The sequence below is a fragment of the Cololabis saira genome, chromosome 23, assembly GCF_033807715.1.
Source record: "Cololabis saira isolate AMF1-May2022 chromosome 23, fColSai1.1, whole genome shotgun sequence".
In the NCBI taxonomy this organism is placed as follows: Eukaryota; Metazoa; Chordata; class Actinopteri; order Beloniformes; family Belonidae; genus Cololabis; species Cololabis saira.
In genome coordinates, this window is record NC_084609.1 from 23,820,774 (window position 1) to 23,837,025 (window position 16,252).

A 16,252-nucleotide genomic window follows, 5' to 3' on the forward strand; every position below is an offset into this window, starting at 1 on the left:
TCTCTCTTCAAAAACCGGATCCTGGAGATTGAGTCCAGACGAGTTTAGGATCACATAAACATGCAGAGGTGAGTCAGCCCGGGGCGCGCATGGACTCCCTGATGAACCGGGCTGGAAATACTAGTTCAGAAACTTGTGAATTAAGAGTTCAAAAGCCGATACGGGAATATTGCTGTGAGGTGGACAGAATGAACACACCCTGAAAGAGGAGCAGATTGTGGCCATGTGCATACCTGTCAAGTCTCCCGTTTTGGCCGGGAAACTACCGTATTTTACCCCTATTTCCCACCGTCCTCCCATATTAGTATGTTCCCGTAAATTTCCCATTTTATAATATAATAATTTTTATTAATTTTGTTAACTGCCGACTTTCCACTGGCCTTGCGAGAACTGCACCTGCTGTAGCCTGGAAGGCAGTTCTCGCGAGGTTAGTGGCAACAACGGGAATAAACTCAAAACAATAAATCAGATAGATGGATGTAACGAGAGAGGAGGCATTTCTGCCAAAAAAGCGAAGACTTCGTGTAAAGATTTCTAAAAATGGGAAACCGAATGTACTTTCCTAAAGAGGAGCAGGATGGGGAACAGTTACCCGTTCTGAAACATGTGTAACTGCGATGTTAGTGTCTCTCACGGGGGAAGAAACGATGTCCGTCAGCAGCAGCAGCGCTGTATAATCAGTTGGTGAATACCAGAGAGCCACATGAGTGAAAATGACAAATTTAAAAGAAAATGTAAATCCACTTTTGTGTTTTTCATTTAGGGTCTATTATAGGAATTACATACATAGGAATGTCAACAGCATTTCAGTCAACAAAGGTAGAACTATCAGGAACACATAATTGTAGTTTGTAAATGTTTGACAGGTAGTTATTTTGGAGTTCTCGTAAATCTGTCTTAAAATGTAATACTGGACCTTAGTCGGGCTGGTGGGACAGCGGTGGAAAATGTCCCGTATTTTTAAATCCAAAACTTGACAGGTATTGCATGTGGTGGGCTTTGTTGGCGCCTCTAACATCTTTCACTCCGTCAGCGCGTCGGCTCGTGCACAGGCAGGCGCCTTCCTGCGACCATTGTTGGTTTTAATGTATTTTTAATTTCCCGTAAAGTGACTGCCGTCCTCGGTGACCGGCACTCCGTAATTGCCTGCCTGCGTGAACATCAGTCAGCCTAACGAGAGCGAGGGGAAGGGGGGCTTCGCCCGGCGCCGCACGAGCCCCCCACACACTCATGCACACAGGTACATACCTACTTCTGCCAGAAAATGCAGCCCTGCTCGTGTTTTTTCCCCTCCGTTATTTAAACCACACAGATACAGGCGCAGAGAAAGTCTCCTTAATGAAGCTGCTGCAGCAACATCCTCAGAGCTCAGACAGGAAGTGTTTACCTGTTACGGTCCGTGCATGAAAACAAGCAAACCTCGCTGCACATCAGCCTCCACCACACACACACACAGCTACAGATACATGAGGTGCATTAACTGCAAGTCGCTCTGAATACATTTGGCTCATTATTTCAGTGTTTTTACCGCCATCTGGAACTGGATCCTGAGCTCACGGGGGTGCAGATACCTCCTCTGCAGAGGTGTGAAACGGCGTGACGTCAGAGAGGAAACAACACTTTTGGAGTCTGTGATTAGAAAACACAACGACACGCAACATCCAAAGTACTTCTGTCATATATAGGATTTATTTACACTTTCTATTTACAGATTTTTGCTTCTGTACACATTTTTAAAGTCAAGAGCCACTACTCCTGTCACCCACGCAATCTAGCGTTATTAGATTTCTTTCTCAGCACTCCGAGGCAAAAATACATGGGGGAGGATTTGTTTTTCAGAAACATACGTCAGCTGGAGAGAAATAAAATCATCTGGAAGTGTTATTTTAAGAAACCCCTCAAAGATGCTCCCAGGAATAGGTAGAGAGCCCCCCACTCAGATGTCACCCATCACCATGGAGACAGTGGCATGTTTTCTGTTTTTTCTCCTTCATCAGTTTAATAAATCATCTGAGTAGGCGACCGATTGCTGTTAAAGGGAACATAACATCATATAACGCCACGGCAAAAGCTCGTCTTCCTCCACAACTCTCACGCGTTCACGGAGCGCGTGCGGCGACGGCGAAACCCCCGACATCAGTTGTGGATGTGGCTGTCACCGTTTCTCCAAACAGCATCCATATCAAAATGAATCTTTAAGGCATCTTAACTCTGTGAGAAGCAGGGCTTTGGATAATAAACGTCGGTTCTGCTTGTGATGGCAGCAACTCTGTCGCTGATTCCACACAAAAGCGGACGAGGAAACTTCTAATTTCCAACTGAAGTGTAAGAAGTGAAGAGCTGCACATTTATCAGCTGTCACTAGCAAGTTAAAGAGATCCGCATCATCTTCTGGAAATGATTTATGCGCCGAGAATCTTCTAAAAAGGGCATTTTAAATTAACCGGGCTTTAAGATTTAGTATGAGAGAGGCTGAGGTTACGCTATACATCTCTGCTGAAGAGAGAAGTTGGGAATAGTTCTCCAGGAGAAGCTGATGGAGCTCCGTCCAACTCTGGCCTCGGTCAGTTCGTCAGAATCAACGCAACGACCAATTAATGTGCTCATGGTTTAGCAGATAAACTCTCCGTCCTCCACGTTTCAGCGCTCCAGACTCTTCAGATGCTGAGCATCATCACATCGCTACGGCAACCACGGCCTCGGCGTCTAACCTGGACAGGTCTGCTGACGGGGCGGCCCGGGGTCTAGCGGCCAATCAACTCGCCCCGGGTGAAATTTATAAAGCCCAAATGGATTTAAAAAGAAAAAAAGTAAATCTTTTATCATTTTATAGCAAATTCCAACATCGTTCGTAGAAATCTAAAACTTTTCACTTTCGCTTTTGGTAAGAAAAAAAAAACAAAACACAACCAGGATGGTGTCTTCAGAGTCAGGCACAACTTAACAGGCTTGGAAATGTAAACATATGTAAGTATAAAAAAATAAAAGCTAAAGGACAAGGCTTTAAAATGCTGAGTGAAAGAATATTTTCTCGTAGAAAAAAAGGGGGCAGAGAATGAAGAAAGGCTGCAGACGTTTAGAGCAGTTTTGCCTTGTCAGGGAGCATCGGAGATGAGGGGATAGTGAAACTGGTGCACATTGTTAAAAAAAAAAGAAGCAAGGTGTGATCAAAGACTGACAGCTCTCAGAGGAAAAAAAGCAAAGCAAAAAAAAAAAAAGTCCTGAAACACAGAGAAACACAACACCCTCCACCTTCTCCCTCCATCTCCCCCCTCACACACCTACGCTCGCCGTCTTGGGTGACAATAATGGATCCTGGCTGGGTTGCGACAGGAGACGGAGGATGTTAACTGCTTTGAGTTATGCTGCGAATGCCTGATTATACAACCGCCGCCGCGTCCTCGCAACATCGCACCAATGTGGCGCCGTCGACTTCGGCTGACGTGTGCGAGTAAAAATAAAATAAAAAAAAGGGATGCGAGGAGGTTTGTGAGGATGGATCAGTGTGTGTCGACCTCTGCGCGGTAAAGAGTTAAAGTCAGGAGTCTCTAAGGAGCCGGTAACGCTGTCCAGTTTTAAACCGCCTCAGAGTCCAGCCCAAACAAAACAGAGTGTTGAAATCAATTCTTCAAGTTGTAATTCATAGAGCAATCTGTTACCCCTGCAATTAAAAATGTACTTTGCAAATTAAATAACGCTTCTTTCGTAACACTAAAGTAAAAGAGTAGAGGTTTGTCAGGAGGCTGATGTCCCAAAGTGATTCTGATCACGGGAACCCAATTAGATCTGATTTCTAATTTGATTCAACATGGATTTGGTCAATAATATTTCAATGACAGCCACTGTTTGACTTTGAGAAGAGAGAAAATAACTAAAATTCATAGGAGTAAAGCTCCGTTTCACCTTAAGTATCAGCTACTGGTCCTTTTACACAACTGTTTCCTCGTGGGAATGGATATGAAAACATGTCCGACGTCCCTGATGACCGGAGCTGCAGGAAGCAGGATGTTACGCAGGAGAGCAGAGACAGTAAATCTGCAGCAGCTCCGCGCTGCTTACATATGATTTAATTAAGAGAATCCATACAGACTGAGCTCATGTCAGTGAATTTAAAAAGTTAGACCCAATTTATGTTGGAATCCATAACAAAGCTGCTGCCTTCGTGTGTTTCTGCAGAGCAGAATCAGCTTCAAAGGAAGGCAATTTGCACGGCTTAATAAGGCGCGCTTGTTAATGCTGCGCTCGGTCCCCGATGCATCGCTGCTCGTCTTGATCGGACTGGTTTTCCTTGGCGTTCGGGTCTCGAGTGCAGACAGACGTGTTCCACCAGCGGAACAACATGGAAACACCTGTCTTTAACAAATCTCAGACCCGCAAAGTGACTGCTGCGCTGTGAGGATGTGTGTGACATGTGATCACTGAGCTCTGGGAGGAAGTGGAGGGAGGAAACTAAAAGAAGCCCGCTCTGCATCTTCATCAAATAAGGCAAAACTTTAAAACTGGTAGTTGAAAGGCATGTTTGTTTGTTTTTTTTCCTTTCTCATTTGTAGAAAGTTCTGATGGACTGCAACAAAGCATTTGTTATTTTCTCTCTGCATGTGGCACAAAAATACGTTAGTGTGTTCTGAGGTAGTCCTACAGCATCTACAGAGAGCAGGAGTTAATGTTAATGTAGCGCGCAGGTCTTCATACGCAGGTGCAAGGAAGTTTCTCACTCTTGATGGCTTTTTAACCTCTTTAATGTCACATGAGACTTTCCTTCAACCGTCTGCGCTGTTGCTCTCAGGATGGGATGAGAGGGAGACTGGTTGGACGTGCTGCTTTAAGGATGGATGGAAGGGAATTTTTCCACAAAACCCCCCTGCCGTTAAGTCCTAGCAAACGAACTGCGTCCCTCCCGGCATGAAGCACAAACAGGAGAGGTCGTGTTCCTTCAGGTTGTGTAGCCACCAAGAGAGAGTCATCGCATATGAAAACCCATCAACGTGCCCTTCAGGCATTTTGTTCCTCAGTCTTCACAAACTGGGGAAAAAAAATAAAAAAATAAACCAAAAAAACTAAAACCAAACAGTATTGCCATGATAGCTTTTAAAAAAAAAAGCAGGAAAGAACCTTCTGAGCGAGATGAACCCGAGGCGGTGCTGAGAACATCTCGTAGTCCTGCACCGACACAAGCGGCTCAAGGTCCAAAAAAAACAAAGCTGCAATCATGGAGAATAACGGTCTACTTCTGCAGCGGGGCTGCAGAGCGCACGTTTCAGAGCTGATCAGAGAGAAATAATTTAAGAAAAGGCTCCACATCATCCACATCGTCATCATCATGTTAGATTGCTACACTGCACATCCTCTCAGTTACTGTCCGATTCAAATCTCTGAATAGCAGAAAAGCCCGTCATAAACACGGGCGACATGGAGGTCGAGGAAAGGGGGGGGGGTTTCCCTCCGTGGAGAAGCCTGCCAGTCCAGCAGATCCAGCAGAGGGACAGGGAGGGAGGAACCGGGGAGGAGCAGGTGGAGGACGAAGGAAGCCGCACTCATCATCTCTTGTAGTGGTTGGGCGCGTCGGCGAAGGCAAACTTCAACCTGTAGGCTTCGGCCAGCAGCACGCTCACTTCCTCGTTACCCCAGTGCATCGTGGGGAGGTTCTGTAGGAGGATCATCAGGCCCTGGTGTCAAAGAGAGAAAAGGAGGGAGAGAATATTTACAAGAAGGAAAACGGAGAGATAGACCAGCAGAAACAATAACAGACCAGCTGCAAAGAAGTGAAGACGCTAAACAGGATTTTGGGTGGAAGAAGACCAGATACATCTGCAGATGATCGATATGAAGAGGCTGCAGGAGGACATCATGAAAGAAAACTAAAAATGACACTCTGCTGGCTGGAACGACTGAACGTTCAAACTGCAGGGTGTTAGACCTACTCAAAGTCAGCAACGTAGACTTGAGTGGGAATCACATCGATTCCTGTTTGCATGACAAAGAGCCAGTTGGCTCCTGAAGTGTTTCCCTCAAAGTAATTAAGTACAATAAGAGCTACGTCAATCTGACTCTGATGTGACAGGAATCTGATGATTGTAAAGACAATTGATGTCAATTTCAGATTGATATGTGTTCTGGGAAAAGAAAAAAAAATCACAATACTTCATGTTATCACTCAAGTTGGAGATCCATAATGATTTTTAATTACACTCCAGCAGGAAAATTGTCTGTGACAATTAGTAGTACAGCAGTATCACCATTACAGACAGAATAATCTGATTATTACAAGGCGATAATAAAAAATGCATGTTCTTGACATTGAGATACAGCTCATTAACAATAATAAATGATCGAAAAGGAAAAAGAAAAGACGTTTCGGCAGTTGCGATATGACTGCTCCTAGAAAGGCTGGACAACATGTGGATGCAGTTTGGTTCGCTGACGGAGAGGCGACCCACTTATCTTCCTGCTCCCTCAAGAAAAAAAAGCAGATGAATGGTCCCATGACAAAAGAAAAGAGGAGAGATCAGGGAGGGTTTATTGTGGGTGCATGGCTTTCCTGGTGGGTTCTGGTGCTACAGTGCAGATGTTTGGCTGCTTTTGCCTTCATTCTTCCTCTGCAGGGCTGGTCTGAGGCCGTTTACTCTGCTACACTCACAGTAACTGGGTCTCGGATTGAACCTCTACCACTAACCTTTAGTCGTCTTAAGTCAGCCACAACTCCTCAGAGCCGTTTTAAATGCAAACAACTGAGTGAATTGCAGAACTGGAAGAGAAAATCCAAACTGCAGCAAATAAATGAAGAGCGAGCACTTTATTGATTCAATTACAGCTACTGAGACTTCAAATGCTAATGGACAGACATTGGTCTTCGAAATAGGGATTAATAAAATGTGGAGCCATCTGCCATGGAGCTGGGAGACAATCACATGTAGATTTGTCCTGATGACCCAGACCAGCCATCTAGATCATCAACACCAGCCTGAACCTGGGCTTTAAATAAGAGACCACCAGTGACACCACTAACGGAGGAAATTGCAATTCAAAGCAGGTACGATCCTCTGAATGAAACCTGTAAAAGTTACAAGAATGCCGAACTCAGAGATGCTATTATTAAAGGGGACCTATTATGGCATCTAATACCTATTTTAAACAGGCCTTGAATGTCTTAAAAACAAGCTTTTGATTGTTTTTGCTAAATAAATTAGAAATTCAGCCTCTGAGCCATGTCTTTATCTTCCCATTCTCTAACCTCATTATCTATGCAGGATTCTGAGTGGGCGGGGCTATGATAATGAGGCTCTGTGCTGATTGGCTGCCTGAATGACGTGAAACACCGCTACGAAAAAATGGTGGAAGCTCTGGCCGGCGTGAGTTAGTTGTGGGTGTGGTTTCACGCATCGGAGGCCAACCGATGTAAATCGCTCCATCGTTACGTAACGACGGGAGCAGAATCTGAACGGCTCGTAGATCCACATCACACTGGATGGCTCATCCAGGCGGCTGTACAGACACTGCAGAATTTGGTTGCTTTCTTCCTTCTCTGAGTTGGGAGGCTGAGGGGAGACCACTTTATATATGTTAAAGCCAGAGAAAACGTGTTTTTTAATAAAAGTTCCCCTTTAAGTTCAAAAGACGGGTTAGTAAGGAGGAAGACCAGTCCCATCGGCCATGTTGCAGTTGTCGCCCCTGCTCTCCTTCTACAGATACCCATCTCCTTCTCCCTCCAAAGTGGAGCTGTCAGAGAGCTTCCCCTCCTGCCTCACCTGCCTCACCTGAGGCTGATGATTCACTGTCCTACATATGCCACAGCTGAAGAAAATGCTTGGCGATTGCAGAAGAAATCCCTCTCAGTCACAGATCAGGGACAAAGGACAGCAAATATATCAGAGACGAGTCGCAACTTCTGCCACTCCCTGAAAACAGTCACAGGCCGTCTGGTCGTTGCCCCAGAAACCTGGAAAACTATTGATAATGTTCCACAAAAGGGTTCATGCAGATATAGATTTGTTTTCTGTCTTTAGGACAAGGAAAGTGGTGGTCTGGCTACTTTGACCGCTTGAGCTATCACAACGTACAGCTAAGCCAACTCATACTCAAGGTTAGATTTGTTTTTACCAGCATGGTATTAACCATTAATATGTGTGCAGACAAAAAAAAAAAAGGTTAGATTTGCGTATCACAAAAGGGCAGGACAGTCTTTCTGTACATTTAACGGATCTAGCTGTTGATCACGTTTGCGTTTTCTTCAATTAAACAGTTTGTCCTGCATGCCTTATTTACCAATGTTAACGGGGTAACGTATCCACCACTTCAGATACCTCCTGATCTTGTCAATTGAAGGAAAGTCATCAAAAAGTTGAAAATATTGGACTAAATATAAGACAATTTGTTAGATTCACTCTGCCATCACACGTCATCAGGAAGCATGTTTTCACTATGTCCTGTCCTTGACGGAGAAGTTGCCACGGTGAAGCTTTGTAGCCCGCACACAGACATGGTGAATGTTTTATGCCACATACCCTTCCTGACAGAATCTTGTCAAATTGGGGGGGGGGGTCCTCTGACTGGGAGACAACTACACCAACCGGCCGTAACAAGACATGACCTCATTATTTGCTTCCGGGAGAACAATGTCCATGTCCAACGTTTTTTTTTTTTTAAGTGTTTAGTTTAGCCTTTTGGCACATTGTTAATAGCTTAATTCTCTCTGGGCTCTTACTGCCTTGACAACTGTCAATCAGGCTTCCGATCATATCAACGACCTGAAGCTGCTCTTTTAAACATTTTGAATGACATCCTTACAGTCCTTGGTGCTATTAGATCTCAGTGCAGCATTGGATCATGACATGCTTTTACAAAGACTGGAAAAGCGGGTCGAGCTGTCAGGGACAGAAATTATGCGACTCAGTCATGCTTAGAGGGCCGAGGCTACATGGTGAGCCTCAGTTATTATTAATCTGATAGAACCACTTTGACATACAGTCATCAACCCCCACACCCCCTTTTCAATCATACTCCATTCTCTCCAAGACACTGTGAAGATTCATGTCCTAGTTATGCAGATGATACCGAGCTCTATGTAGAAGTCTCACCGAATGACCACAGTCCTATCAACTTATATCAGTGATGAAGGAGATGGCTAGATGAGACAAAACTCACTAAATCCTTACACTAACTTCCAGTAAAATAATTAAATTTAAGGTTCTTCTAATAGTTCATAGATCTCTGACTGGTCAGGGCCAAATCCTATCAGACATGTTTGCTTAATATGGACCTAGAAGGTGTCTTGAAAATGAAAATGGCCTTCAGTCATTATGCTGTCCTGAGCTTGAATCAACTTCCCCTTCCTTTGCTCCAAATTATGCAGTCCCTGTTCCTTTCTTCAAAATGCCCCTGTAAAGCGCTTTGATTTACCTTTCTCCATGAAATGTGATTTACAAATAGATTTGCTTTACCTGTCTGCCTGCCTAATCATTACCAAACTCACCGAGTTTAAGCAACACACAGGAATATTTCATGTTAAATATCAGTTTCAGTTCTATTTAAATGATTGTTAAGTCATTTTTAGGATGTGTCGTCTCGGCCTCACTGTTCCCACTATCAGCACAATCCAGCCACAGTAGCTTCGGACTTCCGTCCTGGTCGTCTCGTGCAATAACTGTGTAGCAATTTCCGTTACTGTGTCACACGTCGACAAATCACGGCACAGGTGACCAAGAAATTCAAGAATGTAATGAAAGAGGTAAAAAAACAAAAGCGTGACCAAGCAGGAAGCTAAACAAGAAGGAATCTTGTACGATGTTGTTAAAATGATTTAACCTTGGCACCTATAGGGGCGACCCACTGCGCTAAAAAGGACAAAACTTCCTTTGTTCTGCTTTTAAATGCCTTCCAAAGAAATATACTTCAACTGAACAAGTCGCAAAAAAAACAGTAAGCTTTTCAAATTGAATATTTGAAATAAAAGTGCAACAGCTGTAAAATGAATAAACAGGAAAGTAAATAAATATGCACCACGTTTCATTTGAACAGAATAAACCAAGCACAATTATTGCCATAGCCTAGTTTGATTAAAGGTTTTGAAATAGAGCATTTTAAATTAAAATGCATGAACCTCGGGCCTGGTTGCTTTTTATTAATCTAATTCTGGAAATGCAGTAGAGTACATTCACTGATGCCATGTGCAAATGCCAAACACCACGAATGTAATCGGAGGCCGTAAAGGAGTTTATAATTGAAAGTCACAAACCAAAACCCCATATAATCATACAAGTCCATCTTTTTGATAAAATATTACGCATTCATGATCCCTTCAAGCTTTGGGGTTTCACTGTATTCAGCTGTAATGACACTGCAGCAGATGAGATCTTGCCGTCTGCCTTCGCTTGTGACACAGATGCTCTTAACTCAGTCCGTGAGGTTTAATAACAGCCGAGACAAAAAGACAAAAGGAAAATCTGGAAAGAAAGAATAAACTGTCAAGCACAATTCAGCGAAGCTTGATCCTTTCCCCAGATTCCTCTTCTGTACATTACTGGGTAAGTAAAAAGGCAGACAACAACACCAGCCGGCCTCACGTCCACAAGTTCAATCTCAGCAGCTAATGCCTCTCTGTCGAAGGGGAATGAGACTGGTTAGCAGTGAGACGGAGTGGGAGTGTGCGGGTGTACATGCATGCTGCCGATTGGTGTCCCAGGAGATTTCATCATCAAGGCTGAAATCATTGCCGTGACAACAGGGTTTACAACCAATCACAGTGTTTATTATCACATCGAAAGATAAACCCCGTTGGGATTGCGGTGTCTGCGTTCGTCTAACCCCCGGTGAGTCTTCTGCTTTACAAAAGGTATCTCAATACAGGTGAAGATATTTAAACTCAATTTTAGTTTCAACTCTTATTGTATAAGCGAGTTGAAGACGCCCCAAATGGTCCACGCGCTGCCGACCAAGCAGACATTTAAAAAAGCAACGCTCTGCATCAGTTTGCCCTCCTACATGTTGAACTAAAGTTGTTTGGTGCCAATAATTGTTCCTCCTGAGCTTGTTTTTAATGAGCCACTGAGACAACCCCGGTGACTTTTCAACAAAAAGCACTTGAGGGTGGAAAAGTACATATTGTCGTCAACTAATTAAACTCAAAACTGCCATCCGAGCCGTCACACATCGAGCCTTGCTCCACCCGTTGTTTTCTGAATAACTTACGCGAGCCCAGCTGAATATAAGTTTTGACACAGAATAGATTTTGAAGTTTGTTTTTATGGATAAGCAAATAGAGCCACTGGTAAGTACTTTATTGACTGATTTTTTTAAGCGCCTGAGGCCTTTGAAACGAGTTAAAACCCTGTTGGAGCAATTAACCAAAAATCTCAGGTTGTGATGGAGCACTGATAAAAATGCTAACAAATTCAGCCCCCAGTGTTTCCAAACATAAAGCAGGAATCTTATTTCCCTGTTTGAAGATCTGGCTGCTTATTAATTCTAAAAGTAAAAAACTAAACTATAATGGCTGCTTCTTGAGAAGAAGGACTGAACTTCGCCTTGGAAAGGTTGATGAGACGACGTCCTTCTCGGTTTAGAAAGAATGCGGCCTCTGAAGTATATTTACTCTCTGGGGGGGGGGGTGTAGGGAGAGAGCGGAAGTACGAGTGAACGCAGACTGATCAGAATTCAACTTGGCCACCTCTCATCTGTATTCGGCGGAGGAGTGCTAGCGGCTCCCCTCTTTTCATCACTTGCCATCTCTCAGACATTTGAAATCCACCACATTTGCTCACAGATAACAGGCTTCGTGTGAGCGGGAGCAGCTTCACATGCTGTGAGCTTTGTTTCACATGTGAAAATGGGCACATGCTTGATGGAAATGCATTAAAATGCTACTGTTACACTGGACCCTCAGATGACCCGCTGAATATCTCTTAGGACCTTTTAAGCTGAGAATGATGTCACAGGGAGTAACAGTTTATTTAGCAGTACAGCGAGGCTAAGAAAAACAACAATAGTGGCAACGTTCACAAAGTTGGATTGTTTCCTTCTGCAGTAAAGGAAAAACAGGCCACAGATTTATTTCCTTTGACATTATTACTCTGCCAAATTTTCTCAAGTTGTGGTTTTGACAAGTAAAAAAAAACAAACCAAAAACAGTCTGGAGTAAAGTATGCTGCCAAAAGCAACAGGAACAAAGGGGGTATTACAGCCCATATAAGCTGATAAAAAAGTGCATAATTTACAATAATAACTATGTAAAAGAATTTAATTTACAGTGCGTTTTTTTTTTAATTAAGCAAACAATAGGTGTTTAAAAATTGGGGCTTGAATATCCTTTGCTTGCAAAAGGAAAAAGAGAAGAAAAGGTTTGAGAATTATGGGAGGACAGGGACATCTGAACCTGGTACAGGGTTGGACGTCTAAATGCAAAGAGCTGGACTCAGAGGGGACAGATAAGGAACGAGCATAGATTCAGACTGGTAGACTGGTTGATGGGTAAACGGTTGGACATTGTGAAGAAGAAGAAAGCAGTAGTGCTACATGTAGCAATCCCACCCGGCAGCAACGTCACGAGGAAGGACCTCAAGAAGCTTGGAAAATACCATGCTTAAAGGAGAAAAGGAAAGTGTGGAAAGTGAAGGCAACGGTGGGGACAATGGCATTTGGAGAACTTGAGATTTCGATCCCCAAGCTGGGAAAGTGAATGGACACATTCAATGAATGGACGGCTGGTTTTTCAAATTAAAAGAACAACCATAAATCTGAGAATTTCATAGTTCAGTAGTTTTTATCCCCCTTTCAGTGTCCTTATCTTGCAAAAAAATCAGATATACTTAATTTCTCAGAGAACTCTACTGAATATAAATGAAACAAAGGAAATGAGTGTGTATTTAAGGAACATCGTTTCCATCCTGGTAGAAGAGATGGAAGTGGTGGAGAACTATGGGTGTTTATGGTTTGACTGCACATCAAGGCACGGCAAGTTGATTTGTATATCACATTCCGCGTACAAGACAATTCAGAGGGCTTCACATAAAAACAAAGAAAAGAAGTGCCTGAAAAAGTAAAAGCATTTAAAAGCAGACTAAAAAATTTAAGACCCACAGACTTAAGTTAAATAGAAAAAAAACAGATGAAAGGCAAGAAATAAATGTTACAGTGCATCAGTAAATGCGGCAGTGAATAAACTGGTTGTCAACCTTGATTTAAAGCAGCTGAGTTTGAGCACCACTGATGCATTTTGGGAGTTTGTTCCACAGGTGAGGAGCATAAAAGCTGAACGCTGCCTCTCCGTGTTTGGTTCTAACTCTGGGTACAGAAAGTAGGCGAGACGCTGACGACCTGAGGGTTCTGATTGGTTCATAATAGAGCAGGATATCAGAGATGTGTTTGGGCACTTTTTAGAGATTTATTAACCCACAGCATAGTTTTAACATCTATTCTGCAACGGACAGGAAATCAGTTAAGAGATCTAAGAACTGGAGTTACATGGTCCACTCTCCTGGACTTGTGTCTCCTGGTCTCAGTGAGGACTCAGGTCTCCTGGTCTCAGTGAGGGACTCGGGCAGCAGCGTTCTGGACTAACTACAGCTGGTTGATGGAGGCTCTAGGGATAAAAGTGATAAAAGTGTCGGCAAGTTTTCTAAGTCGTGCTGAGACATCAGTCCTTAATCCTCAATATTCTCTTTAGGTGATAACAGATTGACTTCACTACTGTCTCAATATGGCTGTTAAAGTTCAGGTCTGAGTCCAGAAACACTTCCAGATTTCTGGCTTGCCTATTGGTATTTAGTGCTGATGTTGAATCTTTCTTCCTTGGCTCCAAACACTATTATTCCGTTTTTGTCTTCATTTAACTGAAGAAAATTCTGGTACATCCACTTCTTTAATTCAGTTAACTCAATTTAATTGGATCAATAGAGTGATCAATGTTTGAATTCATACCAACACCTGGTTGTGGCTTTCAACGCAAGGCTCTACAATTAACCCCTATGTACTACTTTCCTTGTCACCCATTTGAACTCTACTGAAATGGAAATAGTAATAACATTTTTCATGGTTTTGTGTCACGAGGAATAAACTATCAGGCAGTGATACGGACGGACCAACCACTGTTCAATCAAATGCTGACTTGGGCGTTTGGGCCAAATAAACATACACACCAGTGCACTCCTACATGTTTCACCGCAAAAGTACACACCCATGCAGACTGAGTTTTATGAAGAACATATTATTCTATCCCAACCATCTGCTGGCTCTCACTTCTGTTGGCCTAATGACATTAATGCTGTTTAATTGCACACATCTCGCTGTCAGAGGGGGGATGTCGAACTCTCTCCACCATACACAGGTGGCAACAGCCGACGCAGAAACGTCCACATTACTGCCACTGAGCATATGTGCCGGCATTATGGGAAAACGCGCAGGCAGCAGAGGGTGCACGGACATGTACACATGGCCTGTTTCAGCATATGTTACTGGAAAGACTCAGTAAATGAGATGATAAGACACAAAAGAGGAATGTATGTCTGCATTTATGTTCTGCATGTGTAGGTGTTTGTGGTTATGCTGGCATGAAGATCAATTTATACCACAAAAGCACACTGATTCAATCACTGCACTAAGGAAAAAGAAAAAGAAAAGGTAATTAGCCCCCCCTCTTATTCGCTTGGCACGCTTTAACATGGTTAATGGCTATTGATACAGAGGGGAAAACAGATCGTCAATAAAGTCAACCTGAGGCTCCTTTCTTCAAAAATAGAATGGGCTAACATAATGACTGCACACGGCCAAGGCCTACTGTCAAGTGAAATTTACAATCTGTGTTTATAGTTATTGTTTTAACCTGCTTTGGTCAGGGGTGAGTTGATTTAACGCAGTCAATCCTAAAACAGCCATGTTTGCTGCTAGACTGTTTAATAGCAGCCCTTTGGATTCCCTTGATAACCTGAGGTGAAGCAATGCAGGAGGACAGAGAGTTCGGGGTCGTATTTCTGAGCACCGAGAGGGATGGGACAATGTTTTGTATGCATTTCATTAACATTAGTTCTAAGAGCTGAGAGAAATATTACCTCCGACACTAATTACAAAGTGACTTAATCCCCTGCTAGAAATAGAGGCAACAAACTCTCCCGTTCACACAACCACTCATATATACAGACACAGATAAAGCAGACAATTAAAGTCAGTTTTTCCTGTCGATGAAATACTTTTGCTGGCAGAATGACATGTTGCTTAGTGAAGTGCTTACAATAAGTGCCCAACGTCGCGCGAGGTGCCTCGCTACCTTTTCTGCTGTGTCAACTACAGTTTCCAGCAGAGAGAGAACTGAAACAACCTGGAGAAAAATTAATGGCCGAGGGACGATGTGCAGATATCAACCAGACATGCAATATTGTGGACTAAAAATGCCAACAGTCTGCAGTTACTGCTGTGTTGATGTTGCATCAATGTACCACCGAGTTCCTTCAAACACATCCACAGTATGTGAAGATGTGTAGGCGTGCACATGTGCACATAAGCAAAAGTGCACAAATGCTCCAGGTTGCTTAAAATGGTAATGTTGTTTTGCATCACCCCCGAGCTGTAATAAGCCTAGGCGGCGCTCTGTTGGGGCCATTAGCGTGGTATAGTTCATATAATTAGATGAAATGGGCGTGCTGGCAAACAGCGGGTGCTAATATCAGCGTGAGGCTCTATAGCAAGTAGTGTTGGTAAATACTCACATACAATGGCACAGCCAAGTTGCCTTTAAGAGTGGTTGATGGCTAAAAAGCTTTGATCGACATGAAGGTTAACATTTTAATTGTTTACTTACAAAATTCATGTCGTTCTATAGAGGGAATGCGCATGGCGTCACAGATGGGTTACGCCCACTGAGTGGCAGAAAGACTGACAGCGTAAACTTTCAGTTTGAACACTGGAAAACATCTAAGATGGGAAAGAGCTGTTGTGCGATCGACTGTACTCATAGATTTAGCAAGAAATCGGAGTTATCGTTTTACAGACTGCCGAAAAATAAGCTTAAAGGAGTTTGAGGCTCCTTTTAAGAAATGAGACTCTCTAGCGCCACCCTTCACCACGACGGCCGTTGGTGGTACTGCAGCCAACAGTGAAGCCGGCACGGGAGAACGGGGAGAACGTGCATGCAGCGCCATGTGACGTCACATTCGCAGCCCAGCGCGGGAAATTCGGGACCGAATTGCAGCACATTTTGCAGCACACAGCCTGTTCAAGGCAAAGGAGAGATACACTAGAGGGCTCATTCTTTTGGGTTTGGAACGCT

The 16,252-nt window shown here is 43.4% G+C and overlaps 1 protein-coding gene across 2 annotated transcripts in view; it reads right to left on the reverse strand.

Annotated features, from left to right (window-relative positions):
* Positions 1–3,626: 3,626 nt before the first annotated feature.
* The window catches only part of tbc1d22a (TBC1 domain family, member 22a), a 147,718-nt gene continuing 135,092 nt past the window's right edge, over positions 3,627–16,252 (reverse strand). For both annotated transcript variants that reach the window (XM_061714509.1, XM_061714510.1), the window contains exon 14: positions 3,627–5,666. In XM_061714509.1, the coding sequence (XP_061570493.1) occupies positions 5,538–5,666 (129 nt within the window). In that variant the 3' untranslated portion in view covers positions 3,627–5,537. The remainder of the gene's footprint in view (positions 5,667–16,252) is intronic.